The 26,135-nt window shown below is 44.5% G+C and overlaps 2 protein-coding genes across 32 annotated transcripts in view; one reads left to right on the forward strand and one right to left on the reverse strand.

Annotated features, from left to right (window-relative positions):
• The window catches only part of neb (nebulin), a 52,853-nt gene extending 42,120 nt beyond the window's left edge, over positions 1–10,733 (forward strand). For 9 of the 31 annotated variants that reach the window (XM_069533427.1, XM_069533431.1, XM_069533425.1 and 6 more), the window contains 22 exons: positions 287–391; positions 907–1,011; positions 1,220–1,324; positions 1,987–2,097; positions 2,840–2,950; positions 3,719–3,832; positions 3,927–4,031; positions 4,248–4,352; positions 4,703–4,807; positions 5,193–5,285; positions 5,482–5,574; positions 5,955–6,047; positions 6,427–6,519; positions 6,814–6,906; positions 7,225–7,317; positions 7,988–8,080; positions 8,495–8,602; positions 8,744–8,930; positions 9,027–9,119; positions 9,337–9,477; positions 9,588–9,691; positions 9,908–10,733. In XM_069533427.1, the coding sequence (XP_069389528.1) occupies positions 287–391; positions 907–1,011; positions 1,220–1,324; positions 1,987–2,097; positions 2,840–2,950; positions 3,719–3,832; positions 3,927–4,031; positions 4,248–4,352; positions 4,703–4,807; positions 5,193–5,285; positions 5,482–5,574; positions 5,955–6,047; positions 6,427–6,519; positions 6,814–6,906; positions 7,225–7,317; positions 7,988–8,080; positions 8,495–8,602; positions 8,744–8,930; positions 9,027–9,119; positions 9,337–9,477; positions 9,588–9,691; positions 9,908–10,081 (2,424 nt within the window). In that variant the 3' untranslated portion in view covers positions 10,082–10,733. The remainder of the gene's footprint in view (positions 1–286; positions 392–906; positions 1,012–1,219; positions 1,325–1,986; positions 2,098–2,839; positions 2,951–3,718; positions 3,833–3,926; positions 4,032–4,247; positions 4,353–4,702; positions 4,808–5,192; positions 5,286–5,481; positions 5,575–5,954; positions 6,048–6,426; positions 6,520–6,813; positions 6,907–7,224; positions 7,318–7,987; positions 8,081–8,494; positions 8,603–8,743; positions 8,931–9,026; positions 9,120–9,336; positions 9,478–9,587; positions 9,692–9,907) is intronic. The other 22 variants (XM_069533436.1, XM_069533440.1, XM_069533456.1 and 19 more) reach the window with 20 other exon arrangements.
• A 241-nt stretch (positions 10,734–10,974) lies between these two features.
• LOC109637932 (TBC1 domain family member 8) lies at positions 10,975–25,780 on the reverse strand. Its single transcript, XM_069533460.1, has 20 exons — positions 25,421–25,780; positions 21,179–21,289; positions 20,709–20,827; positions 20,402–20,630; positions 19,560–19,800; positions 18,235–18,442; positions 16,637–16,834; positions 16,413–16,562; positions 16,140–16,290; positions 15,535–15,749; positions 15,210–15,327; positions 14,031–14,316; positions 13,759–13,909; positions 13,524–13,622; positions 13,364–13,432; positions 12,987–13,257; positions 12,844–12,909; positions 12,677–12,763; positions 12,211–12,323; positions 10,975–12,117 (listed from the first exon to the last, which is right to left on the reverse strand). Exons 1-20 carry the CDS (start codon positions 25,545–25,547, stop codon positions 11,767–11,769), a joined length of 3,360 nt encoding a protein of 1,119 aa, XP_069389561.1. The 5' UTR covers positions 25,548–25,780; the 3' UTR covers positions 10,975–11,766.
• Positions 25,781–26,135: the final 355 nt, after the last annotated feature.

The raw sequence follows: 26,135 nt of genomic DNA on the forward strand, positions 1-26,135 counted from the left end.
CCAAAATGAATATACATCCCCTTCATCAGGATGCAATTTATATCCACAGATATTAGATATACCACTTCATTCACAATCTCACCAAATAAATAAACTATTGTAAAATCAATCAACAAAACAAAATCCTGACAGAAATGTAAAAGCTTTAATAACACTTACATAAATAGATGAAATTAAAAAAAGGCAATAAAAGGCAATAAAATAAAAATATTATCAAGTTGAATAAAATATAGAAACATAGAATAACGTAGCGTGAATCAGTTTTTCACGTGTTCACTATCAACAGGTGAAGTACAAGGGTGACCTGAAGAAGATCCACAAGCCTGTGACCGACATGGCCGAGTCTCTGTCCATGCAGCACAACCTGAGCACCAGCAAACTGTCCAGCAGCGTAAGACACCGTCGTCCTCTAACCCGCTCACACTGTCACTCAGGAAGCTGCTGGGAGTCTGTTCACGTTCAGCGCGTCACTGAAATGTGTCTGAACTCAGCGTTTCCGTCACCTCCACCTCAGTAACACTTAACACGCTGCAGCTCTTTGACCATCTCATGCACTAAAGCTCCATCATCCACACAGACGCTATTCTGTGACCTCATCTGGTAGTGATCCTTGACCCCTGACCTTCCCAAACTATCTCCATCTGTAACCTCTGCTCTTTCACCTCTTCAGTTTCCTTTAGTCTTTTTCCCTCCTTTAGTTTATTAATTATCACTTAACAAAAATCGACATGCTTTTCCATTTATTTAGATAATATTCATTCTATTTTTAACCATTTTTGATTTCCCAGTTTTTATTTCCTTTAAAATAAACTGTAATGGCTGCGAGTAAACTTCCAGACAGACGCTCTTTTTCTCGTTTGCTGTACTGAGCTGTTCTGTCTTACTTGACTGGGAATTCCCCCATAGTACTGCTACAAGAAGAAATTTGAGGAGAGTAAGGGTCACTACCATATGATTCCTGACACACCAGAACAGCTTCACCACAAGGAGGCTTCTGAACTTCAGAGCAACGTAAGTGGTGCAATCCCTCAGGTCCAATAAACACTGCACCGTCCCCCAGAAACACAGCTGTGGGTTTGAAACTGTCTTCTCTCTTTCTTTACTCTGGCAAAAATGAATGCAGACTTGATGATTACACAGATTACACAACTCAGACATCTTACAACATTTGATTTCCAAACCTGTGTAGCTGTCTGTTGACATCACATCTCTGCTGCAGGTGAAATATAAGGAGAAGTATGAGAAGGAGAAGGGTAAGGCCATGCTGGACTTCGAGACACCCACATATGTGACGGCTAAGGAGGCCCAGCACATGCAGAGCCAGGTAAACACCCAGTCTCTCACCTCTGAGCTTCAAGTAACTGTAAAATACAGCACACGTTCCCTTTCAGGCCTCTCTCCACTATACAGTATATTAACCTTTATTCTACTGCCTCTTTGTATTTTGACATACGTCATCTCTTTGGATGTCAGGCTGTTGTTCATATTAGACTCACAGAATGGTTCTGGAGAAAACGTTCACAATGTCTTTAATGCCGTTCAAGAAAACCACTGCGGACAACATATGTTTTCACCAGGTGTGGCTGCAGGGGGCGCTGTTGCTCAGTAATTGTTACATAGAGCTGCTTTAACATGTTGTGCTTAAGAAACTGTAGCAGGTGTACAATGCTGTTCCCTAATATTATAATAATAACTGTGATATAATATAAATATATGATAATACCATCATTTCAGATAGCTTAATCTTTCTCTCGTGTGAAGGTAAAGTGACAAAGGTAAAGTATGTTTCTCACAGCATCTGACAAATGTCTAAGTAGCACAGTAACACACTATACTCACTCATTAGAGACGGCAGACACACACGTCTGTGTCATGATATGCAGAAAGGTGTAAACCAGGATGAGGTATCTGCATTGTGAACCAGCACTGCCTGCATGTGCTCACCTGAGCTCTGTCTGTCCCCTGTCTCATCTCTGCGGCCGATAGAAAGACTATAAGAAGGACTTTGAGGAGCATATGAGGGGCAAGAACCTCTCAGGCTTGGAGGTCACCCCTGCCATGATACATGTCAGACATGCCACCAAAATAGCCAGTGAGGTAACTAAAGGATAATTTATACTTGATCACTTCCCCGGTTTACCTCACCCATCCTTAATAATAACACTAAGACTACATTACAGCCATGGTCCCTCCTTTTGTTTCCTTTTTTTAATACCACGAGTGTTTCCTTCCCTCAGTCCACCCCTTACAGTTCAGTTTAAATTATTTTTGCATGATTCCCCTTTAAAACTCTAAACTTTTCATGAAACATCCATCTCCCTTGTCTCTGTCCATTGTGTGACTTTTTTTAGAAAGTAGTTAGTTAATATTTCCCTTTATTTTCATACCCACTGACACGTTGGACTCCTTATTGCACCCTTCATGTAGCAGACGTCTATAAAAGCCTCCAGGTTAAAAAGCCTGCATGTATGCATGTGATGATTTGAATGACGCAGCAATGTTTTTAAAGGTGAAACACTGACGTGAAATAGTTTTGTTGTGTTTCTGTTTCAACATTTTATTTCGCAAAATGTGATTATTCTTGTCTTTTATAAAGGTTTTTGCCAAAGTCACCAATGTCGCCACTGTGTAGAAAAAAAAAAATACAAAAAGCTAGACAAGAGAACTTGACCCTGAATCCATCACTGCTCAGCTTCTTCTCTCAGTGGACACTTGGTGGCTTTGAGCTCAAAGGGCAAAGCGACAGAGCTTTGCCACTCCGCTGTCTGTACGTATGCTTTGGCCTGGCCTGCCTGCGTGCCCTTCTCTGCAGTCTCTCTGCTCTTCTTCCGTCCTGTAGAAAGAATACAGGAGGGATCTAGAAGAGGGTGTGAAGGGTAAAGGTCTAACTGCACTGGAGGAAACTCCGGAACTTTTGAGAGCAAGGAATGCAACTCATATCCTGTGTGAGGTACGACTGCCTGAGAGGAGATGGGAGGTGGCTTCACGCTCCCATCGGAGTCCCTTCCAAACATTCCTGCTCTGGGTTCATCACCTGCTGAATCCCCTCCCCCTTTAACTTCGTCATCACACTAAAAGCACAACTAATGGGTTTGACTCTTTGTCCCTGCTTCGTAACATCACTAATTTTCACTAAGATTTTCTCTCACGTTTTACTAATTTCTTTGCACCTGGTTAATCACTCAACCTCAAATATACTCACTCATATCTTATTTAAATTTCTTTTTACAAAACCTCATGATTTCTGCTGTTATTTGACTTTGACTCATGCAGATGGGTGAATATGAAAGCTTAATTAAAGCTGTATTCAAATTTCAGTTTTTAGATTATTGTATTAATAATTAATAATAATAATTAAATTGTAAAATACTCTAGACATCAAACAGTTAAGATATTTTATACATAAACCTGAATGACAGGAAAAGAGATGGTTGATAATAACTAATTGTGCTTTAACAAACTCTCCTTAACCACTGCTGTTTTATTTTTCAGTTGTGAGTGGAGCCTCACACACAACCTGTCGTCCAATTACCCTGTTTCTTCCTTTTCTTTTAAAAAAAATCCTAATTTCTTCTAAACATCTTTATTTACCGTTTCCCTAGGCCACATGGTTTTGCAGCCCTCCCTCATTATCCTAATCTGCCAGTTGTGTCTGTTTTAACTGAGCACAGTTCTTTAAAGTGAGTGTGAGTAACTCCGTCTCCTGCAACATCAACAGAGAGAGTACAAGAAGTCGCTGGAGCAGGAGATCAAGGGCAAGGGAATGTTGGCTTTGGCTACGGACACCCCCGACTTCATGAGGGCCAGGAACGCCACTGACATCCTCAGCCAGGTCTGAATCCGTAAACCGTATGTTCGTCAACAGTATTATTATTCATTTCAAGAATTTTTATTGCTGATTCACTTTTTCTGTTTCTGTTCTGTAGACTAAGTACAAGCACACTGCTGAGATGGATAGAGCCAGCTACACATCCGTCATCGACACCCCTGACATCATCCATGCTCAGCAGATGAGGAACATTATCAGCCAGGTAGATTATTAAACTGAACCAACACTCAGAGTTTACCCCTGTACCTGGATCGTAGACCTTGAAGTCTGACTGATTTGAGTCTTCCCTGTAGTGACTGTGGTGTTGAGCTGAGGTGTCAAGCTCCCGAGTCATCGTGTCGTCCATCTTTATTCAGTCCGATATGAACAAACCAAACAAATCTTAAAACGTCTTGGCCGTGATATTTCTGTCCAACAGAAAAAGTACAAAGAGGACGCTGAGAAGACGATGTCTCACTATGTGCCGGTCCTGGACACTCCGGAGATGCAGAGAGTTCGTGAGAACCAGAAGAACTTCAGCACTGTAAGTAATACTTGTAAATGATGAATTCCCCCCCGGGGGCACCGTGTCGTTTGACGTCAGAGGTTCCTCCAGTGTTCGTGTATGTCTCCACGTCCTCTGTAAAGTATTATCTATAAATACTTTAAACATGTGTACTGTTAGTTGAATGTCTTTCGTACGTTTTTCTTTATTTTCATTCAGTCCAGTGTTTGGTGTCAGTATTTGTCCTCAAATCAGAAGAGTTTGAATAAATAACACATTTTTTGCTGATTAGGAAAAGTAGTCGTTTCTTTCCTTTTTTTGTTTTTTTTGTTTACCTCATTTTGTCATTGTGAAACATTTTAACTGCACTTTTGTTTTTCTCCCTGTAGCTTCAATACCAGATTGACCTTAAAAACATAAAGGGCAAAGTGTCTTCTGTAAAGGACACTCCCGAAATGCTCCGTGTTAAAGAGAATACAAAGAATTTCAGCTTGGTATCTACTTCATAATATCGTTTTACTTAACAGATTCTAATACGTTTTTTTTTTAAAACTTTCTCTCCTCATTTTTTTACCACCCCCTGATATGCAGCCCTTATTTCTTCGGACCAAATAGATTTTATTTAACCTTTTAAATATGCCTCATTTTAATTCAAGCAACTAACCCGTGACAGTTTGTTCTATAGTTGTTAGTGCCGAGCTTGTGTGGAGTTAAATTCTTTGTTCACTGTGTGTTCGTGTCCAGAAATGTGTTAATTTAAATGTTGTTTTATATTCGTATGTTTGTGTTGTTTCATGTGAAAGTTTGATTTAGCACCTAGTCGTCATTATGCGAGAGTTAAACCATCGGTGGCTGCTTTTATTCCTCGTCCACTTAAAGATTCAGTACAAAGAGGATCTGGGAGGAGGAACAGCTTTACCTGAGACCCCTGAGATGGAGCGAGTTAAACGCAACCAGCGCAACATTAGCACGGTACTCCACAGAGTCACCCTGCCCTCCTTCATCTCCTTACTCCCCCGCTTCATCGTCTTTATCATCATTTATTCTATAAAACAGATTCATAGAGGACACACGGCTTCGCTGTCACAGCTTTATGTGTATGTTGTTCAGAGAGAATGGATGTGTCTGTGTCTTACTCTGTCCCTGTGTAATGTTTATAACTGGGCAGATTCAGTACAAGGATTCTGTTGGTCAAGGCACGGCCATCCCAGATCTCCCCGAGGTGCAGCGGGTCCGAGAAACCCAGAAGAATATCAGCTTGGTAGAGACAGACCTGCAGTGACCAATCATTTTTTATCCCCTTACAATCATTCCCTCTGACTTTTCCCACTTTTCTAAAAGTCTCACTAAGTTTCACAAACTTTTTACCGGTCTGGTTTGAGGATATTTTGACGAGTGTGTAGGATTATTCTGCCTCCATTCAATCCATTTCATCTAAACCCTTAATCAAGTATCACGTTTATTTCCCCAAATTTATCCATTCTCAACATCCCCGACCACCATCCACCAACGTCCTATATGAACTTTTATTTTATTTCTGAGTGGTTTTTCAAGTGTTCACTGTTGTTTAGAGTGAGTGGACATGTCTGTAGTATGTGTCCCTGTCTGACTCTGTACCTGTTTAACTTTTACACCGGGCAGATTCAGTACAAGGATTCTGTTGGTCAAGGCACGGCCATACCAGATCTCCCCGAGATGAAGCGGGTCCGAGAAACCCAGAAGAATATCAGCTCGGTAGAAACAGATCTGCAGTGACCAATCATTTTTTATCCCCTTACAATCATTCCCTCTGACTTTTCCCACTTTTCTAAAAGTCTCACTAAGTTTCACAAACTTTTTACCGGTCTGGTTTGAGGATATTTTGACGAGTGTGTAGGATTATTCTGCCTCACGATAATCCATTTCATCTAAACCTTTAATCAAGTTTCACCTTTATTTCCCGAATTTATCCATTCTCAACATCCCCGACCACCAACGTCCTATATGAACTTTTAATATATGTGGTTTTTCAAGTGTTCACTGTTGTTTAGCGTGAGTGGACATGTCTGTAGTATGTGTGCTTCTTGTTTGTCCCTGTCTGACTCTGTACCTGTTTAACTTTTACACCGGGCAGATTCAGTACAAGGATTCCCCTGGTCAAGGCACAGCCATACCAGATCTCCCCGAGATGAAGCGGGTCAGAGAAACCCAGAAGAATATCAGCTCGGTAGAAACAGACCTGCAGTGACCCTTATTTCATCCCCTGATAATCAATCCCACAAAACGCCGTCTGACCTCTTGTCTAAAAGTCTAGTTTGTCCCTCCTCCATCCTAACTGAAGTCCCATAAACCCCCTTCCCCCTCCCCCAGCCTTAGTTTTCCTTTTATTCGTCTGTAGTTCCCCAGATATTTTTTTTTCTTAATGGTTTTTTTTCCCTTCCCTCCCAAACAGAAAACTAATCTAAGTTTGAGTGTGTTTCCGTCGCATCTGACGTTTTTTCTTGCTCGTTCTCGTTCAAAGCTTCAGTACAAGGAAGGAGTGGGACAAGGCACGTCAGTATCAGAGACCCCAGAGATGGAGAGAGTCAAACGCAATCAGCAAAATATTAGCACGGTACTCCTCAGAGTGACCTCACACTTCTCTTCACCTCCCTCTCGTAACATTTCTCCCGAGTCTTCACCAGTAGTTTAAATGTCTGAGCTGTTTTAACTCCAATGAGCCGTGTAGGGTCACATCAACTGAAAAAAAACAAAGTGTGTGTTTAATTCCATGTCATACATCTGCTGTGATTTATTTGTTTTTGTGCTGTGCTGTGATTCTTTCTATCGTCCCGTCTGTTGTCGTCTCTGATTGACCTGATCTTTGTACTTTTTTTTTTTTTTTTTTTTCCTCCACTTTCTCTGCATGAAACCCAAACTGCCTGCTGGGTAGATAAAATACAAGGACTCTATGGGTCGAGGCACAGCTATACCGGACCTCCCTGAGGTGCAGCGGGTCAAACAAACCCAGAAGCACATCAGCTCGGTAGTGGAACCGAACCAAACCACGTGTGCTTCTAACTGCTGAGAGTGGTGCCCGTCAATAACAAGCTACTTCCCCTCATCTCATGCTCTCATCCATCTCCAACCAACGCAAAACAAGCTCCAGCCCTGCCATCATCACCACTCTGACCCCAATGCCATCCATTTCCATCCATGCATTTCTTCTTTTTTCCATATCTCCTTTTTTTCTTTCAAATCCTCCACCTTCAACCCCTCAAGCTGAGTGACTCCCTCCTCTTTGGCCTGTGAAAACACTATTTTCTAACCCGCAGCCCAGCTTTCTTCACATTAAAGCCCCCCCCCCCCCCTGCGTGTTGCCAAGTTAATTTTCCCGACATGATAAAATCTCTGAGGTGTAAATATTGTGTTTATCTCAACACCTGTGGCCACAACAGATCCTGGCTGTTCGACCGGAGCGCCCAGGATGCATCACTCTATAGGACCAATTTCTCAGACTCTTCTGTAAAAAAAAATATTCCAAAAGCAAAAAGTGTGAAATCTGAAAAGTGAAAGGCATTTCTCCTCTGAGATCATCCAATCTCTTTTTCTCTGTTTCTGTAAGAGTGTGTCTATGAAACCAGTCCTATAGGTGTGTGTGTGTGTGTGTGTGCTCTGTGTATGGTTCAGTGTCTGACTGTGCTTCTGTCCTGTAGGTTTTGTATAAAGACAGTTCCGCCAAGGGAACTCCTGTGGTGTTCACTCCAGAGATGGAGCGAGTCAAAAGGAACCAAGAAAACATTAGCTCGGTACCTTCAGATCCACTTCAAGAACATGTTCTACCCCAGAAATGTTCAGATAACACTTCTCTAACCAACGTGTCCCCTGGCTCTAGTTAATCATATTAATTCCCCCCCGACTGTGCTCTCTCTCTTTAATGTCTTTAATACGAGGCTGTGGTGTGTCTGCGCACATCATCACTTCTAACCTCTCCTGTTGTTTAAACTACTTCATCTTGTCCCCCTGTCGTCCTCCCACTGAAGACTGGGACGTAATCTTGTTTCAGTTACTACTTTAACCTCTTAATGAAAAATGTCCCTTCTAATTCATCTGTCTGACTTCCCAGTAATGCAGCTGTGTGTATGTGTCTACGCCCTTTGTGCTGTGGATGCCAATGGCTGCTTGTGATTAACACTCACCGTGTGTCCTCTGTCCTCCACCAGGTGCTGTACTCCGACAGCTTCCGTAAGCAGGTCCAGGGCAAAGCTGCCTTCGTCCTGGACACACCTGAGATGAGGCGCGTCAGGGAGACCCAGCGCATCATCTCCGGGGTAAGATTTCCTGCATGTTTGTTTTAACGATTAGAAATTGGTCACAGATATAGATTTGTGCTGCAAACACCTGAAGCTGTGGAAGCTGCACCGTGTTGGTTCAGGGGTGAACGGTGGTTACCTGTGGTTTGTGTGGTTCAGGTGAGATACCACGAGGACTTTGAGAAAAGCAAGGGCAGCTTCACTCCCACCACCTCCGACCCTGTGATCGAACGCGTGAAGAAGAACACTCAGGACTTCAGCGACATCAACTACCGCGGCATCCAGAGGCGTGTGGTGGAGATGGAGAGGAGACGCGCCATCGAGCACGACCAGGAGACCATCACCGGTAACACAGTCTTCACTCTCATGTCACAGAAATGAGATGTGTCGGTCTGAGCTAGTATTTGTTTGTCAGATGCTGTAACCGACTCTTTGCCTTCAGATCTGCGTGTGTGGCGCACAAACCCCGGCTCTGTGTTTGACTACGACCCCGCTGAGGACAACATCCAGTCCAGGAGTCTGCACATGATGTCAGGTGAGATGAGGAGCTCAAGCTCAGAGGTCTCAATTAAGTAGAAATGATTTTTAAGAATGTTTCAGATTCATTAGTGATTTATTTTCCCCATGTTTACACACGTTCCCAACCCTGGAAGAACAAGGATAAACTTTCTGAATCCCAAAATGACTGATGTGTTAAATTTAACAGCTGTGAACCATGTGCCAGTATTGAACGTCTGACTCTATTCTCACAGTTCAAGCTCAGCGTCGCAGCAAGGAACACTCCCGCTCCACCAGCGCTTTGAGCGGCGTGGGCGACGAGAAGTCCGAGGTGTCCCAGGACGCCGACCACCACGTGTCCCTCTATAGCAACGGCTTCATGGCCTCCTCTATCGGTAACGAATCCCTGCAACTGATGGTTCACAGTGTGAATGTGTTTTTCTCTGCTTTGTCCCGAGTCTTAAAAAGAACGAGTCTGTGATTCATCAGTTTTTTTCTCCTGCAGGATACCAGCAAGCTAAGACTGTGGAGCTGCAGCAGAGGTCTTCATCAGTGGCCACCCAGCAGACCACAGTGTCCTCCGTCCCCTCACACCCCTCCACCACTGGAGTTAGTAGCACTTATTCACACACACACACACACACACACACACACACACACACACACACACACACACACACACACACACACACACACACTGCACCAGCAAGTAGGGAAATCTGAGAGTGACAGAAAAGTTTTTTTTTTACAATTACAAAAATAGCTAAAATCACTAACACCAGCCTTTGAACACACTGACTCTCATCCTCTCTCTCTCCTCTGCAGAAAACCGTGCGTGCCATATACGACTACGGTGCAGCCGACAGCGACGAGGTCTCCTTCAAGGACGGCGACGTCATCGTTAACGTGCAGTCCATTGACGAGGGCTGGATGTACGGCACCGTGCAGCGCACCGGCAAGACCGGCATGCTGCCCGCCAACTACGTGGAAGCAGTTTAAAGACGAAGATTTCGAGCCCGTCCACCGTCCCTGTGGGCGAGACGCATCTACGGGGCGAACTGAGGCTTAGTGCAACGTGTAGCTTTTAGTTTTAGATCTGTACCTGAACTGTGTTTGTAAGTCTGTTCTCATTCATATGCTGCCGCCCCTGTTGCCCGTGGATGTGACATAAACATATAAATACTTCTGATTATACATACCATGCCTCCTATGAACGTCAGACTATTTTAGATTGTTGACCTGCTCTGAGACGCTGCCTTGGAAAAGCAAGAGACCCTAACATACGTCCTGGCCCTTTATTTTGTAAATTAAAAAAAAAAAAAAAAGTAATAATATATATTTAAAACATATTTTTTGTTTGTCCTCAAAAAGAAAAACCGATGGGCTCTAGTAGTTCTCAGTTTTAGTTTTAATGGAAGTTCTCTGGAGAGAAAGAAGGAAATGATGAGATTAAAAAGAAACGAACAAGGAGTCAGTTAACATCTACCTCCTCCATGATGAAGCCACTCCTGAAGAGTTGCATGAGACGAGCCTCAGTCTTCCCTCCTCTACACTGAAGGCTGCTCAGTAGTAGAACGTGTGTTTTGTTTCCTCCCATGATTTAGGTCCTCTACCTTTAATCAGTAGCTAATAAAGCACACAAGCTCCTGCAGCTCCGCCTCCTCTCTCACTTTGTGTTTTTAATCACTGTGGAAGTTGCAATGAATGAATTGTGGGTGAAAGAAATCCTGGATCCACACCAGAACTGAATGGGTTCTTTCTTGAACCCTGTCGCATCTTTCAACCGAGTTTCGTGGAAATCTGTCGAGCAGGTTTTGTTTAATCCTGACGACAAACAAACAAAACAAATATATCAAGCGACGCAATGGAAACAACAACAAACTGAAAGTGTCTTGATGCAGTGATTTTATTTCATCTTCCAGTGTTTCTGACGCAGATGATCTTCTGAGCAAGTGAGTGAAAACATTTTTATATCAAAAGTTACAAAAATCAGTAGTAAAAAGAAGGAACGCCGTTAATGATGAAATGATTATTATTACAAACTCTAATAAGGCAGCCATTATAAAAGGTTTGAGTTTTATCACATACTAATGTTGAGTGTTTAAATCTGATCATCTTTTTTAAACTCTTTAGTAGTTTTACTATGAAATGATTCACATGTATAACAGCAGGTTACATTTAATAACTGTGGTTGTTGGATTAGTATAACATGAGAAAACAGCTCTGAATGACTTTGGGACATTTATGACAACAGACTTGATGCTTTATTAGAAACCTTTATTAATGTCTGACTGTCAATGAGTCACAATCTGACATCAGCGAAGTTAATTAAATGATTAACCGACCAATGAAGCATTAGTAAATGATCCTTCCGGTATTAGTCACATTTAATAAACACTTTATAAGCGGTGCCTTTTAAATAAAAGTGGTGGCAGATTATTTTTCTCGGTGCTCGCGGCACAAAATGACCTGCAACTGTCTCGACTCAAAATATTATAAAAGTCGTTTCTGCTGTTGTTGAAGATCTTCAGTTTTCCACAGCGGTTTGATAATAAAGTGATAAAGTAGACGTCACTTTAAGGCTCTTGAGCTTCTGAGTTAGAAGCTGCTGCACATTCAGTCCAATGATACTGAAGAAATGTGGCTTTGAATCTCCGCCCCACAGTCCAGTGTTCACACGTCAGTCAGCTGCTCCGTCGCTGCAGCGTGAGCAAACCGGCCCGCTGCTGATACTGCTTCTCTTTGGCCTCGGAGATTTTCTCCCCGAGGTCCACCGACTTCTCGAAGAAGTTCACCAGCGCCTGCTCGGTCAGCAGCGACGCCAGGATCTGAGCGAAGCTGATCGTCCACTCCTTATCATCCACCTCCTCCTGGCCGTCGACCTCCGACCCCGAGGAGCCGAGCCCGCGGTGGCCGGCCTCGCCGATCTGCAGCACGAGGCTGGTGACGGTGGCGATGGCCTGGAAGAGGTCGTTCTCCTCCGTGTCGCCGTGGAACATGCTGTAGAGGGTTTTACAGAACTGGATGAACTCCCACTGTGGAGGAGGAGACGAAGAGGAGGTTACATTTTTTTTTTTTGAAGTTTGCCAAAGAGACTCTGTAACAAAGAAGCTCCTCTGAAACTTCACCTGGTTCATGAGCGGCAGAGGTTTCTTCACATCCTTCTCCTTCTCTTTGGCCAAATCCTGCAGCATCCGCTTCAGCTGCTCCTGATAATCTTCTTTCACTTCACTTTCCGCTCCTGGAACAGTCACAGTCTCCTTATTTCTTGCATTTTTAAACATCACTTAAAGACGTCTTCATCACCTCCAACTGATCCCAGGACAGCCCCTGATCCTGAAGCGTGTAAAATGATTGTAGCGGAAACCCGACAGTTGTGAACGCACGCAACGTGAGCAAGATTAAGTTGGTTAGAGGTTATAAATGTCTTGACCTGCCGTACGTGGACATTCAAAAAACTAAGCCTGACCCGACTTGATGGAATCTGTCCAAAATCACTCCACCATGTCTCCGTCCCCTTAAATATGTCCTTGTCCCTCAAATCCTTGGGTCTGTTGAAAGGTGCAATAAGAATGTTGTTTCATTTATACTGACCTGGGGCCTTATGAACACAGAGGGGTCTGTTGGTGGAGAGCAGGGGACTCTTCATCAGAGCGGGGTCATCCTCACTTTCTGTCAGAGCTGCAGACACAAACAGAGTTAATCCCTCGTCAGCTCTGACTGCAGAGTCAAACTTGTCCTTCATGAACAGAGTGAACGACCTGGTGGGATGTGGAGGCGATAGAGGAGCCGGATTTTCTCATTCAGCTCCTCACAGTACAAAGTGTCTGAAAACGAGGACACAGGGTCAGTTTCAATCTTCAAACTCTGCGGACGGACGAGTTTCTGTCCGCCGTCATCTTACCCAGCCAGCCGGCAAACTCTCGAAACGTCACCAGGTTGTCTTGGTCCTGGTCCAGCAGCGTGAAGGTGCGGTTCGCCACCGTGTCCATGTGCTGGTTCGAGTCCCCGGGCCACGGCACCAGCAGCCCGTACAGGCTCTTGAACTGGGGCCGGTCCAGCCGGTACTGCCGCTCTAGGTAGGAGCACCCGGAGTCCACGTAGCTCCACGCTGCCGCCTCCGCCGCTGCCACAGAGCTGCTGTCGCCCCAGTACAGGCTGATGAAGTGCTCGGTCTGAGAAGAGACGACGTGAAGGAGGAAAGAAGAAAGAAAGATGGACGGAGTCTCGTAGACACGTCCCATCATTTGACATAAAGGGTATTAATTGATTGATTGATACCTTGAAGAGGTCGTAGACGTCGGACAAGTTCTCTGTAGGGATGGAAACATCTGGAGTCACCAATCTTAACTGCGACAGAAAGTAAAGATGGGACGGATTACATGATGAAAACCTTTGACTTTGACACGTCCTCAAATTTAAACACAGTCTGTTTGCTCACCGCGTTTTCTTTGGTGGTGTCTTCATGAGCCTGCAGCACCCGGATCCTGTGTCGACAGCGGAGCCGCTCAATGTGCCGCACTGTCAGGTCTCCGAATTTCTGACGAGAGAAAACACAGTAACAGAGATGGATGTGTTGGTTCACTGAAACTCACCAAAAATAGCCAAACATAGTGAACCAGGACAACAACGACCAACATCTGCCTCACACGACATTATATCCGCGTGTTTCTCACCTCGTACGACTCATTGATGAGGTTGGTGATGTTTGCGTGAACAATGGGAACATCAGAGTCTCTGCGGCTGCTCTCGTCCGCAGCGAGCGGTGACGAAGGAGGGGACGACGGAGGGGACGGCGACGCTTCACTTCCAACCTGCTCCAGAAAACTGCAGAGCAGAGGAATCACAGTCTGACATTTCATCGCTTAAAACTTATCTGAATACTGGAATTCATGAACGTGCAACAAAATCAATCTTCCTTTCCTCCTAAAACAGAAAGTAAATCCACCTTGAGAGAATCATGAGTGCTTGTCCGTCATCGGTGCAGGCGGAGAGCTGAGCGGCGTTGGCGTCCAGCACGGCCAAACCCAGCTGGAAGTTGGCCTTGATTCCGTGGAAGAAGAAGCAGTCGACCACGCAGACGGCGCTGTGGAAGGGCAGGACGCTGAGGAAGAGGGTGAGGAACCAGGAGAGGGAGACGGAGGAGAGGGAGGAGAGGTCGGGAACGTGCTCGGCCAGCTCCGGCAAACGCTCCCTGATCAGCTCCTCGAACACGGACTGGTCCACCTGAGCTCCTGCAGTGGGGGGGGGGGGGGATAAAAGAAATATTCATTCACTCATCAAAACTCATTCTCCGTCTGTGGAATTTCAATATCCTCTCTTCTAAACTGCTGTTTTTCAGAGCTTTGACCAGCAGATGGCAGTAAAAGCTTGTCAATGAGTCTGAGTGCTGTTAATTTGCAGATACGACATATGGTTGATATGAATTCACCAGTTCATCTAAATTATAAACAGTCAAGAGAGACAAAAACAATTTATCTCATTAAGTCATACTGACTGTTCACCACAGTCTGATGTTTACATGCTGCAGAGCACGACTACAATAACTATCAGAGGCAAATCCTGTTTCAATCATATAAACACTTTAACCCGTCTTCTCTGATTCTAAATCCAGCTTCACACACACACACACACACACACACACACACACACACACACTGTCGTTAATGACTGAAATTCAATGTTGTTTTTGTCTGTAAAGTTCAGAGGAGGGAAATTATTGATGCTAAAAAAAAAAGTGTCACATCCATGAGCAAATTCAAGGAACTCAATTACTGCAGTTGAACAGATGCTCACAATCATCTGGACATTAACAGGAACAGGAAATTGCTTCGAATGCACCTTGCGTGTCGAAAATATGCGGCTTCACAAACACAGGAAATAAGCTCTTATTTTGGATTCTGAAAGTTACGTTCATTTGGTGTCTGAGCTGAAACGAAACAACCTGAATATATAAAAAGAAGAAGAGGGGAGGTCGACATTACAGAGTCGTACAAAGCATGAAATGGTTTCATCAATTTTAAGTTGTGTGCTTTTAAACCCAGGAGCAGCTCCTGTTCATTTAGCTCCAACTGTGTTTACATTATTATATACTATTATAATTTTTTTTTTGTTCCTGACCTCTCACCTATGACTCTGCGGTTGAAGTAGTCGGGCAGCATCCTCTCACAAACAGCCACCAGCAGCCAGAACGCTTCTTCCTCTTTGGCGTAAAGCAGCAGCACCGACGCCAGGATGTTCATGGACTGAACGGAAAGAGACGAGAGGAAGATTTTACACAAACACAAGAAAACACAATCAGAGTACATGACAGATAAATCCATAACAAATACATTTCAAAATGAAAGTGTATTAAAATATTTTCCACTGATTTTGACAAAATTACAAAGAAGAAATAAAACCAGAGGCGTCGCAGAGAAGAAGTGAACTTGTTGATGAGATGTTTCTCTTGCCTGACAGTATCCGATCTTAGGGTTGCGGTGAGCGTAGGCGGTGAGGACACGTCTCAGTGCAGCGATGCCGGTGGGGTTCTGGAAGGCAGGGTGGTCCGGCAGCGAGCGGTGGAGGTCCCGCTCGATCTCCTCGGTGGCGAGGCTGCTCTGGCCCATGGACTTCTGCACCAGGCTGGTGTAGTAGCCCTGATGAGACTCCAGCTCCGAGGATGCGTCTGCACAGACACACACAGAAGCTGTTAATACACAAGATGTTGTTTTCCCGCAAACACATCGTCAACAAACACAACTTTCTTCGTCTTTGGTCCTAAGAATCTTTTTTTGGGGTTCCAGGTTGTGTTTCAGTTCCTCCACAGTCGGCTCCTCTTCGTCAGTTTCAGTTTGACGGCTGCAGCACAGGGAAGTGAGAGTTTGTGCAGTGAAGACCGAGTCGGACCGAGATCAGGCCGGAAATCAAACACTGTGCAAACACTGAGTTTTCGGTTTATGTTTAAAAGATATGAATTAAGTCAACAAATGGAGATTGTGTTTATCTCTAAAAAGTCAGGTTGAGTTCGTTGTAGTTATGGAAACAGAAACTCTCTCTCTCTCTCTCTCTCTCTCACCAGAAAGCGTCATCCACAGCTCCCCTCGCAGGGACTCCGGTATCCCCATGGCAACGAGTCTCTGGATCTTCTCCGTGCGGAACATGTGGACGCCGCGACCAAACTCGGAGAAATGGTCGTCCCACAGCCGCTCCTTCACCTGCTCCATGCTCTGGCACACACAGACTCGCACATCAACACGACGGCACAGAACAACAACACGCGATCCTCCCGCCGCAGCGAGGACGGTTGAGTTTCTTTAGAATCTGAGCTGGGACGTCAGGCGGCTCTCACCTTGGTGCCGTTGGTCCCTGGTTTGTTTTGGTGGAAGGCCGTCATCAGAGCCTCACTGTTGACCGTGTTACGCAGAACCTGCTCCTCGATCTCCTCCTCGGCTGAATACCCAGTGTCGTAGTAGAAGGTGTAGTACGGGGTCGGCGAGCGCTGAGGGGAGAAAATGTGGCAGATATTTGTCTGAAGTAGCAACAAACACATCGCATCGCGCTGAGTTTACTCACCAAACTCCTCTTGCCGTCTTTCCTGCCGCGGAACATGGACTGTTTCCACTGCAGGGATCGGAGTCTGGAGTTCAGGCTCTCCACCAGCTCGTCTCTGTCCTGCAGCTCGATCAGCTGGAACGCCTTCTTCGTCCGGATGCTCACGATGACGGGGTTGGGAAGCAAAGTGGTGCTCTCTGCTTTTTCTATGGACAACACCTGAGGAGAAAATGGAGGGAACAGATTCCATCAACACAACATGGATAAGAAGAAAGATTAAACCAGGAATCCAAGAGGAAATGAAAGAAGAACAAAATCACATCAAATAAACTATATTATATAAAGATGTAAAAACAAAAACTAAAGTTGTTTGTGATAATCTGAATTAAACGTGACTGCACAGGAAATGTGGGGAACACAGGAGACAATAGAGGGTAAAGAGCATCTGGAGGAGCAGAAGGAGAATTATTACTTATTCACAGTAACACACTGGCTCCAGAGGAAGTGATTATACTTTTGTAAAGACAAAGCTCCAACAGAAAACTGAGGAAATAGAGGATTAAGCTGCAGCGGAGGACGGAGGAGAGCGTGGTGCATGTTTCCCAGAAACGTTCCACTTCCTGGATCCAAATCAAAATGTTTTATTGACGGACAGGAGGTGAAAACTACGAATAAATAATTCAATTCCATCTAGTGTTTGATTCAGTTTAAATCTCTATTGACATTAACTGATGTATTTGAAGGTGTCAAATCTAGAACTCTTCACTTTATTCTGTCATTGTCTGATTTATTTCGGTTTAGTTGTTTCAGTTCAACAGCTGCTCGGTCTGTTGATGAACAATGAGTCATCTCCTCCGTCCTCCGTCTATTGTCTCCTGTATTCTACACATTTCCTGTGCAGTCACGTTTAATTCAGATTATCAGAATATTTATTTAACCGTCTTAAAACCAAGCACATTGAGGGAACTGGTTTCTGTGAGTTGGTGACATTTGGTGCAGGTTGATTGAATTTAAGCTCGACTGAGTGACACTAACCTAGAGCTGCAGTAAACCAGTGTAACAGTCAGAGAGCAGATTGCCCTGCAGGCTCCTCCAGTGTGATGTGTAAACGTGTGTGAACATTATCCACCACACTGAACCAGTTTGTGTGTGTTACTGTTTAACCTGCAGCAGGCAGAATAAACAAACTGCTAAACATCGGAGGTCCATTAAAAAAGCTGCAGACTCGCTGCAGGAAGTCTCAGATAACAGGTCTGTGATTAAAGAGTCTGCACAGCAGCGATCAGAGGGAAGGAGCCGAGCTATCAAGGTTCAGCTGAAACAACCAAACTACATAAAGTAACAGAAACCATCTTTGTGAAACTTGTACTTTGGTTGTTACATCACTAATCATAACTAATCCAGGGATAATAGGTTATTTTGGGAAATTTAACCCAAAGAAACCAGCTTCTCTGTCAGAGGTCAAACACACAGGCTGAGAGAAACATTCTTTACTAATGTGCAGCTTTATAACTTTCAGTTATTCTTTGTATTTATTGGGAACTAATGGAGAATTGGTCCCATTTTCCCGGAAACGTTCCACTTCCTTTAACCGCCGCGCTGCGCTCCCTGTGCCGTACCTCAGTGAGGGGGATGAGCAGGGTGCAGTTGCCTTCCTCCCGGCTGGAGAAACACAGATAATTGTCGGCGGTGTAGAGCGTCCCGCTCGTGTGGCAGCGGGCGTGGGGGGTCCACACCGAACAGGACGCCACCTCATAAAGCCTCTCGCCGCGGGGGAGCCGAAACAGAGCCAGGACGTACTCCCTCAACGCCTGCTCCTCCAGGACCCTGAGGAGGAGGAGATGAGGGGGAGGAGTTCGTCTCTGTTATTAGATATGACATAAGACATTTTCAATTAGTTTTATGTGTTCAGTAGTTTTCAATCATTGCATTATACCTTAATACTTCCTTTGTTTAAATTTCACCTGCCTTGTTTCCTTTTAACTATGCCACACTCTTATTTCATTAGTTAGTATTATCACTGTTATATTATTATTATTATTATTTTTATTATAAATGCCTGTTGCTGTGGATGATAATTTAAGAAAGTACAAAGCCGGTCAGTGTCACGTTGACATCACTGGACAAAATCATGTGATTTTGAGCATGAGGGCAAAGAGCTCGTCTGACTTTATGCTCCCAATAAAATCTCATTTGAAATCGTAAAGTGTCAAACACAGTTCTTTAGCTTTATCACTGTTTCAGACACTTTCAGTTTGAACACGTGGTTCTGACAGAGTTCGTCCATCCTGCGTGTTGACCATGAAACAAACAGGCTCAGAGATTCTCATTGTTCTCCAGGGCTGTTCGGTCAGTTTTTGTGAAAACAACACATCTATTTTTGGGTGATGCTCCTCCCCAGACAGAAATGTAAGAGGCAGTGAGCTGAGCTCTTCAGTGATACTGTCGTCCAGTCTGAAAGGCACATTGTGCACATATGGGTGGATCACTGGGGGCAGATTTGGAGCATGGGGGGGTTTCTGACTCCAGGCTCCAGTCATGTGACACAGAGAACTGACTCCTTGACTCGAAGCCAAATCTGGTTTGAGCCGTGAGGAGATCAGTTCAGTTTTAAACAGCTTTTTGTTCTTGTTTTTCTCTAATCCATGAACCCAGATCCCACATTTTTCTCTGCAACAAAACACCACTACAACACGGACTCTACTCAAGCGTAAAGAAAACAAGAAATGTCCAGAGTGATAAAACTTTGGAAACCCCCTACATCTCTCTAACATCAGAATGGGGGGAGCTGCCGCCGCCCCCTTCTGTAACCAGCACCCAGGTTTGTGCTTCTCCCTTCAGCTTTCTGTTTTCACATTCTTTCGTCATGAATCAAAACTGATAAGTCGTGAAGCTGAGCATCGTCTTTCCGACGCCAGCGTCAGACACCAGGAGCAGCACCGACCTCTTTGTGATGCGCGCCGGCTGCTGCAGAACTCGGTCCAGCTCCAGACCCTCGCTGTCCAGCAGCCGCCTGAGGGCGATGTCAGCCAGCTGACCTATGACCCCGAACACCTCCTCCAGGTTCAAGAACATGGAGAACTCCCTCTGCCGCTGCCGGGTGTGGACCACGATCGCCTCCGTCATCAGACCGGTGGAGACCCGCTCCAGCCGCGTCACCTCTGCCCAGGGAATGACAAATTTAACTGTGGAAGAAAGAAGAGAATAAAACCTTTCAGTTTCTTAAGACTAAAGAGAAACTATCGGAAACTGCAGTAAAATATGTCGTTCGTTGGTGAAAACCAAAGATCGAGATTCCATGAAGTCACGTTTTAAGAGTTCCCTTAGTTTGTGTTTGATCTACTTCCATCAAAGCGATGGAGGCACAATAGAAGTGTTTGTTCATGTTTGTTTGAGCTACACTGAGAACTGGCTCACTAGCTTTGATCTGGCAGCGTTACAAAGAGAACGAGAAGCATCAGAGGGGCTTGGTTTATCGTGAACCACGAGTACACCCCCATCAGGCAACGCTGACCTCAACATTTTGTACTGTCATGACAGTGAGTTGGTTTTCTACAAATGAACTCAGTCTAGTATTACACTGAGACTAAATCAAATCCAGATGTGGAACAGCAGAGAAATCGATTCTTCTGTTTGGTTTCATGGACAAATGTCTTGACACATATCTTTTTCTGTAATTCTGCGTTACGGCTGGAATTTCTTGTAACTGCCATGAACGACTGTAACTGATGGAGAAAAAATCATATCAGACTTTGAAAGTCGGAGCTGTCACTTCAGCGTACGGACCTTCCTTCCCCAGCAGGAAGGAGTAGAAGGCCATGTGGTTGATACTGAGGTAGAGGAAGCCCTGTCGAGGCACCCGGCCCTTCCAGCAGCAGCAGGAGTAGTACGTCACCAGCTTCTCCGACGACGGGAGGCCAAAGTGCAACTCGAACTTCAGCAGAGCCTCCCTGAACTTCTCTGGCTCCTCCTCCTGAGCAGCCTGGCGGCCCCGGACCTCCTCCGCTATGAGGCCCTGCAGAGAAAACAATCCACGTCAACATCATCATCTAGACGTTTAAGACGATGCTCTGCAGCGGTGGCAGTTTCACACCTTCACTTTTCCTTTGACGAAGCTGGCGACATCCTCCTTGTTCTCAAACACAGACAGAGAGTGCAGCAGGTTGTGGAGCAGCCAGTCCCAGTGCCTGTTCACCTCCTCTATGGCAGCTCCTGATGGACGAGGAGGGATTTAACGTCAGTCGAAACGCAGACCGCAGGACGCTCGACCGATTCATCAACTGACTGACAAGAATCTTTCACAGACGTATCAGTATCTGCATTTATTTTACAGAATAATGTTTATTTTATTCATGGGTATTCATGATAAAGTTAAGGTTGAACTGTTAAAGGTTAAGAGTCAATTCCATTTTGTATCATGAGGGTTTGTTAAGGACACGTTAGAAATCAATGTTTTACTCGTTGACATCGGTCGAGCTCGTCTGAAATGAGAGAAGATAAAGAGAGAAGACGGACAGCAGGAAGGTGGCGTCTCGGAGAAGGAGACCTGATGCTCCAGCTCACCGCTAGCGATGACCCAGCTGACCTGGGAGCCCGGGACCTGCAGGAGGATGCGGAAGGGCGTGACCCTGGCGTTGGAGTCCAACACCGTGTCCAGCGCACCCACCAGGAGACCTGCAGGGACGAAGACACACAGAGTTGAAATTATGATGGAGCTCGGGCAGGATGGATATTTTCAGCCACTGAGACCAAGAGCCAACCGGCAAATCACAGGATCAACATACGGAGACAAACGACCATTTACAACTATGTGGTGGATTTAGAGCCTCTAATTAATCTACTGGTGTCAGACATCAAATTAAATCAAGATTGAATAAACCTCATAATAAATAGTATTATGGGATGTTGAGTACTGCAATGTGTCACAGCGATGGAAACTTTTCTATCAACATTCATGTATTTGCAGGTGTACACTTCACAACACAGAGCCACTGCAGAGAAGAGGGAACCAACCTCATTACAGATTAATTGTTTCTTTAATTGTCTCATTTAAAAACCGGAGGACGTCAGTGGGTGATAAACTTCTGTCTCTTCGGTGGACAACTAAAACAGCTCAGGTTTAATGTTTAAATCCAACAGGAGACACGTTCAGAGGAACCTCACTGGTGATGCATACAGACACAATCAAGTCCACAGATGTTCAGAAGAATAGAATAAACCCCAAAGAACCAATAATGTCAAATGAATTCATGCAATTCAATTATAAAGCAAATAGAAACACACGGTCTCTGAACAGACAGTGTCTCAAAAGGCTGCCGTCACGTTTTCATCTTCCCCAAACCACGGCTAATACAAATCATGCTTTTCCAATAACGACAATCTTGGCGATGGTTTAATTCCTCATTTGCTCCGTGAAGAGGCGGTTCAGTATTCTGCTTTAAAAAAGGAACGGATCAGAGATGCTGCACGCCTCCAAAGAAATGTAAACTGTAATTTAGTAAAATATCAAACCTCAGCTACATTTCTTTTTAACTTAGAACAGAACATTTTGAACAAAACTTTATTTCTTAGATATTTATTATTATTATTATTTCATCAGTAGTTCAGCCCAGAGAAAAAACACTTCAAATGTTTGTACTGAGGCGGCGTTATTATCAGTCAGATCAACCCAACATACCACAGCTCAGTGTAACCCTGCGAGGGCACGAGGGAGCTGGATCTCTGACTGTGTTCAGCACTGAGCTCTCACAACAACAACACACACACACACACACACACACACACACACACCTTTAACAAGTGAGACGCCAGAGTCACAATCACTTCTCCTGCATTCTTGAGAATAATATTTAACAGGCTATCAAACAGTGAAGCCTCCTCAAGCTTCCAAAACAGCAACTAACCCTGAATCAGAATGTGATTCACTGGAGATGTTTTTTGTTTTGTGTGAGAGTCACATCAGGAGAGGTTGCTTCTTGTTCACATGCAGGCTAAAACAGTGAACACAGCAAAATGCACCGCCAGTCACCCAGCCTCAATGAAAAGTATTGTAACCTTGAAAAAGGCCCAAAGTGCTGGAACCTGAGCAGGTGAAGTGAGAAGTCAAGATAAAGCTGCAGCTCTGGTTCTCAGCCAAATGTAAAGCACATCTTAAAGAGTGGACCCGCCTGAAGCTGCGGACACGGCAGCCTGGCAACACAAAACCATCCGTCTGTCACCACCAGGCCCAGGAGGGGTTTCCACTTTAAACTCTCCAGACGAGAAGGAAAGGGAGACGAGCGTCGATGTGAATCGGCGCCTTTCTCTGCCGACGGTGGGGGAACGCTGCTGCGGAGATACAAAGGCTGCACTCGACCTTTACGAGGCTCCTGGAACCAGACTGTAATGTCTGTTCGCTCTTGAATGCACTATAATTAATTGGCTGTTTTTGTTTTTCTTGTCTCGGAGAATTAAGCAAACTGGTCAAATACAGAAACTTTCAGCTTTATCAGGAGAAACATTAGGTTGGAAATAAACCCACAGAGGCCGAAGGAGGAGCTGATCAGCTGCAGATGTTTCTGTGAAATCCAGCAGAGAGTGTGACATCACTGGAAAGTTTGTTTTCACAGCTTTGAATTTCAGTTTTAAGTTTCATCTTCACAGCTGGAAACATTTTTTTTTTTAAAGCCAGAAGTGCTCAGTGCTGTTTCCTCCAGCCTGTGTGGCAGGAACGCCAACGCGAAGGTCGTTTAAAGGACGCGACAACAGGACTTGACCCTTCACCCCTCTCCATGGGAACAACAGGGACAAACATACACACACAGCAAACACTGGCCATCAGGAAGTTCCTGCTATTCTGCTTTATGAGAAGAGAGTCGGCCCTGTTTCACCACAGCACTGAGGAAAGAGCACGAGGACGACACTGTGCGGGTTGTGGGCCTGTTTTATTGTTATGAAATGTTCCTCATCACGTAAATCTGCAGCACAGTCGACTACCAGTGCGTCTCCTGCAGCACGGAGAGGAAGAGAGACAGAGGAAACACAGTCAACGGGCCGAGATCACGGCAGTGGGAAGCAGAACAGCTGCAACGAGCATGGGGACGGAAATTTGTTTAATCAGACAAAAACAGAACTTGTTCTATCGGGTGAAACATTTGAATGTTCAAAATTAAACACAACACAAGCCCACAGGAGGTCTGAACTTATACCGCAGAGAAAAACTGTAAGAGGAGCGAGGTGAGTTAAATGACCTGAGTCTGAGAATTCTTCAAAAACAAAAGTTGCACAAGTCAGAGAGAAGAGGTGATTTTGTATGTTGGCTCTGTTCGGCAATTCTTTTTTTAATGGAGAATATAAAAATGACGACAATGGAGTACTTTAAGACATTTACACCTTTTTCAAAAGTGTCCCAACTGAGAAACCAACAAGCCAAAGCAACCAAATGGAATCCAGCCATCATTCATTTTATTTTATAGTTTTTTCTTGCAGCATGTCAACATCTGAAAGATAAAGATCTGCTGCTGTGGAAAAGTTAAGTGCAGCGAACTAGGTCACAATTAAGTGAAGTCAACTCTGTTCTCTTATTCTGTCAGTCGGTTCATCTTATATTTCTAGTCTAGTTCTATTCTCGTAAAAATTGCGGTTGCACCAGGAACCGCCCCCGACTCCACTTCTGGTTTCGAGACTTCACATGTAGCGCTTCACTTAATGGCAACTGAGGAGATTTTGTTATGACGCAATAGATCTTCACATATTTTCTTGTGTTTCTGGTGTTGACCCGACGTATTAACCAAAGTTTGAGGCTCTGGGGGGATGAGAACTGGCTCTGGGCCTCCGGAGGGTTGAGGTCAAGTTAATCTGCCAAATAGTGACACAGTTGGTTTCAGTTGCCGTGGCAGCACATACACACACTGAGGCAAAGCGTCAGTGTGGCACAGGGACATTCCTGTCAAACCAGGATTAATAATAATCCTGAATTTTGGTTCAACACATCTAATCCTTCTTTCTGGACTCGATCTGTTGTTTACCTGTGACGCTACCTGCTGAATATGACCTTCCCTGTGTTTGTTCCTGTTGTTTACCTCTTGTGTTCCCTGACAGCTGGCTCTCTTGTTCTGCCTGTATTTGTGGTTTACCTGTGGTTCTGTCTGTAGTTTACCTGTGGTTCTCTCTATAGTTTACCTGTGGTTCTACCTGTATTTATTGTTTACCTGTGGTTCTGCCTGTATTTGTTGTTTACCTGTGGTTCTGTCTGTAGTTTACCTGTGGTTCTGTCTGTATTTGTGGTTTACCTGTGGTTCTGTCTGTATTTGTTGTTTACCTGTGGTTCTGTCTGTAGTTTACCTGTGGTTCTGTCTGTAGTTTACCTGTAGTTGTCTGTATTTGTGGTTTACCTGTGGTTCTGTCTGTAGTTTACCTGTAGTTGTCTGTATTTGTGGTTTACCTGTGGTTCTGTCTGTAGTTTACCTGTAGTTGTCTGTATTTGTTGTTTACCTGTGGTTCTGTCTGTATTTGTTGTTTACCTGTGGTTCTGTCTGTAGTTTACCTGTAGTTGTCTGTATTTGTGGTTTACCTGTAGTTCTGTCTGTAGTTTACCTGTAGTTGTCTGTATTTGTGGTTTACCTGTGCTTCTTCCTGTATTTGTGGTTTACCTGTAGTTCTGTCTGTAGTTTACCTGTAGTTGTCTGTGTTTGTGGTTTACCTGTGCTTCTTCCTGTATTTGTGGTTTACCTGTGATTCTGTCTGTAGTTTACCTGTGGTTCTGTCTGTAGTTTACCTGTGGTTCTGTCTGTAGTTTACCTGTAGTTGTCTGTATTTGTGGTTTACCTGTGATTCTGCCTGTCGACTCCCCGTGGCCTCTCCTCCTCTGCAGGAGGAAGAAGTCGTTGCTCCTCTCAGTCACCCACAGCTTCAGAGCGTTTTTCAGCAGAACTTCCTCCGGGTGCAGCCACATGTCTTCCCGCAGGGAGGGACCGGGGGGACCGGAGGGAGTGTCTGTGCAGCGGCGGTTGAACAAAGTTTCCCGGTGCCGGTCCTCCTCCGGTGGGGAGCGGCCCTGATCGATCCTACAGCGGCGGGGTTTCGGGTTTTTCCATGATTCTCCTGCGGCTCTCGAACAGCTGCAGGTTTCACACTTCCTCTGGTCCACACACCCGATTTACAGCTGTACACACCACACACAGATCCTCTACAGGGTCAGATGACTCACTCTGTCAGTGCAACGGGATAAAGGCATTACTTTTAAGAACTAGTAATAATATTATAATAATCATCATCATAACATAATAATAGCATTGACCATAATTATAATAATTATCAAGATGTGCATATTTAGTGCAGATGACAAAACAGATAATGACAAAATATGATTCAATATATTGAACATTAAGTTGTTATTCTTATTATTGTTAGTATTATTAGTTGTAGTAGTAGTAGTACTAGTAGTAGTAGTAGTAGTATGTATTGTTAACCGAATACATGATAAATGTATAAAACTTCATTAAAATACAAAGTCATAACTACCATTATTATTTGCATTGTG

The sequence above is a fragment of the Paralichthys olivaceus genome, chromosome 10 (genome assembly GCF_024713975.1).
Source record: "Paralichthys olivaceus isolate ysfri-2021 chromosome 10, ASM2471397v2, whole genome shotgun sequence".
NCBI classification, from domain to species: Eukaryota; Metazoa; Chordata; class Actinopteri; order Pleuronectiformes; family Paralichthyidae; genus Paralichthys; species Paralichthys olivaceus.

Excerpts from the sequence above, each read along its gene's own strand:
- LOC109637932 (XM_069533460.1), bottom strand. The coding sequence starts at position 25,547 with ATGTGGCTGCACCCGGAGGAAGTTCTGCTGAAAAACGCTCTGAAGCTG. Across the intron at positions 16,291-16,412 it reads CAGGGACCAACGGCACCAAG|AGCATGGAGCAGGTGAAGGA; the intron begins GTGAGAGCCGCC and ends TGTGTGTGCCAG. Across the intron at positions 13,910-14,030 it reads GCACTCATGATTCTCTCAAG|TTTTCTGGAGCAGGTTGGAA; the intron begins GTGGATTTACTT and ends TCTGCTCTGCAG.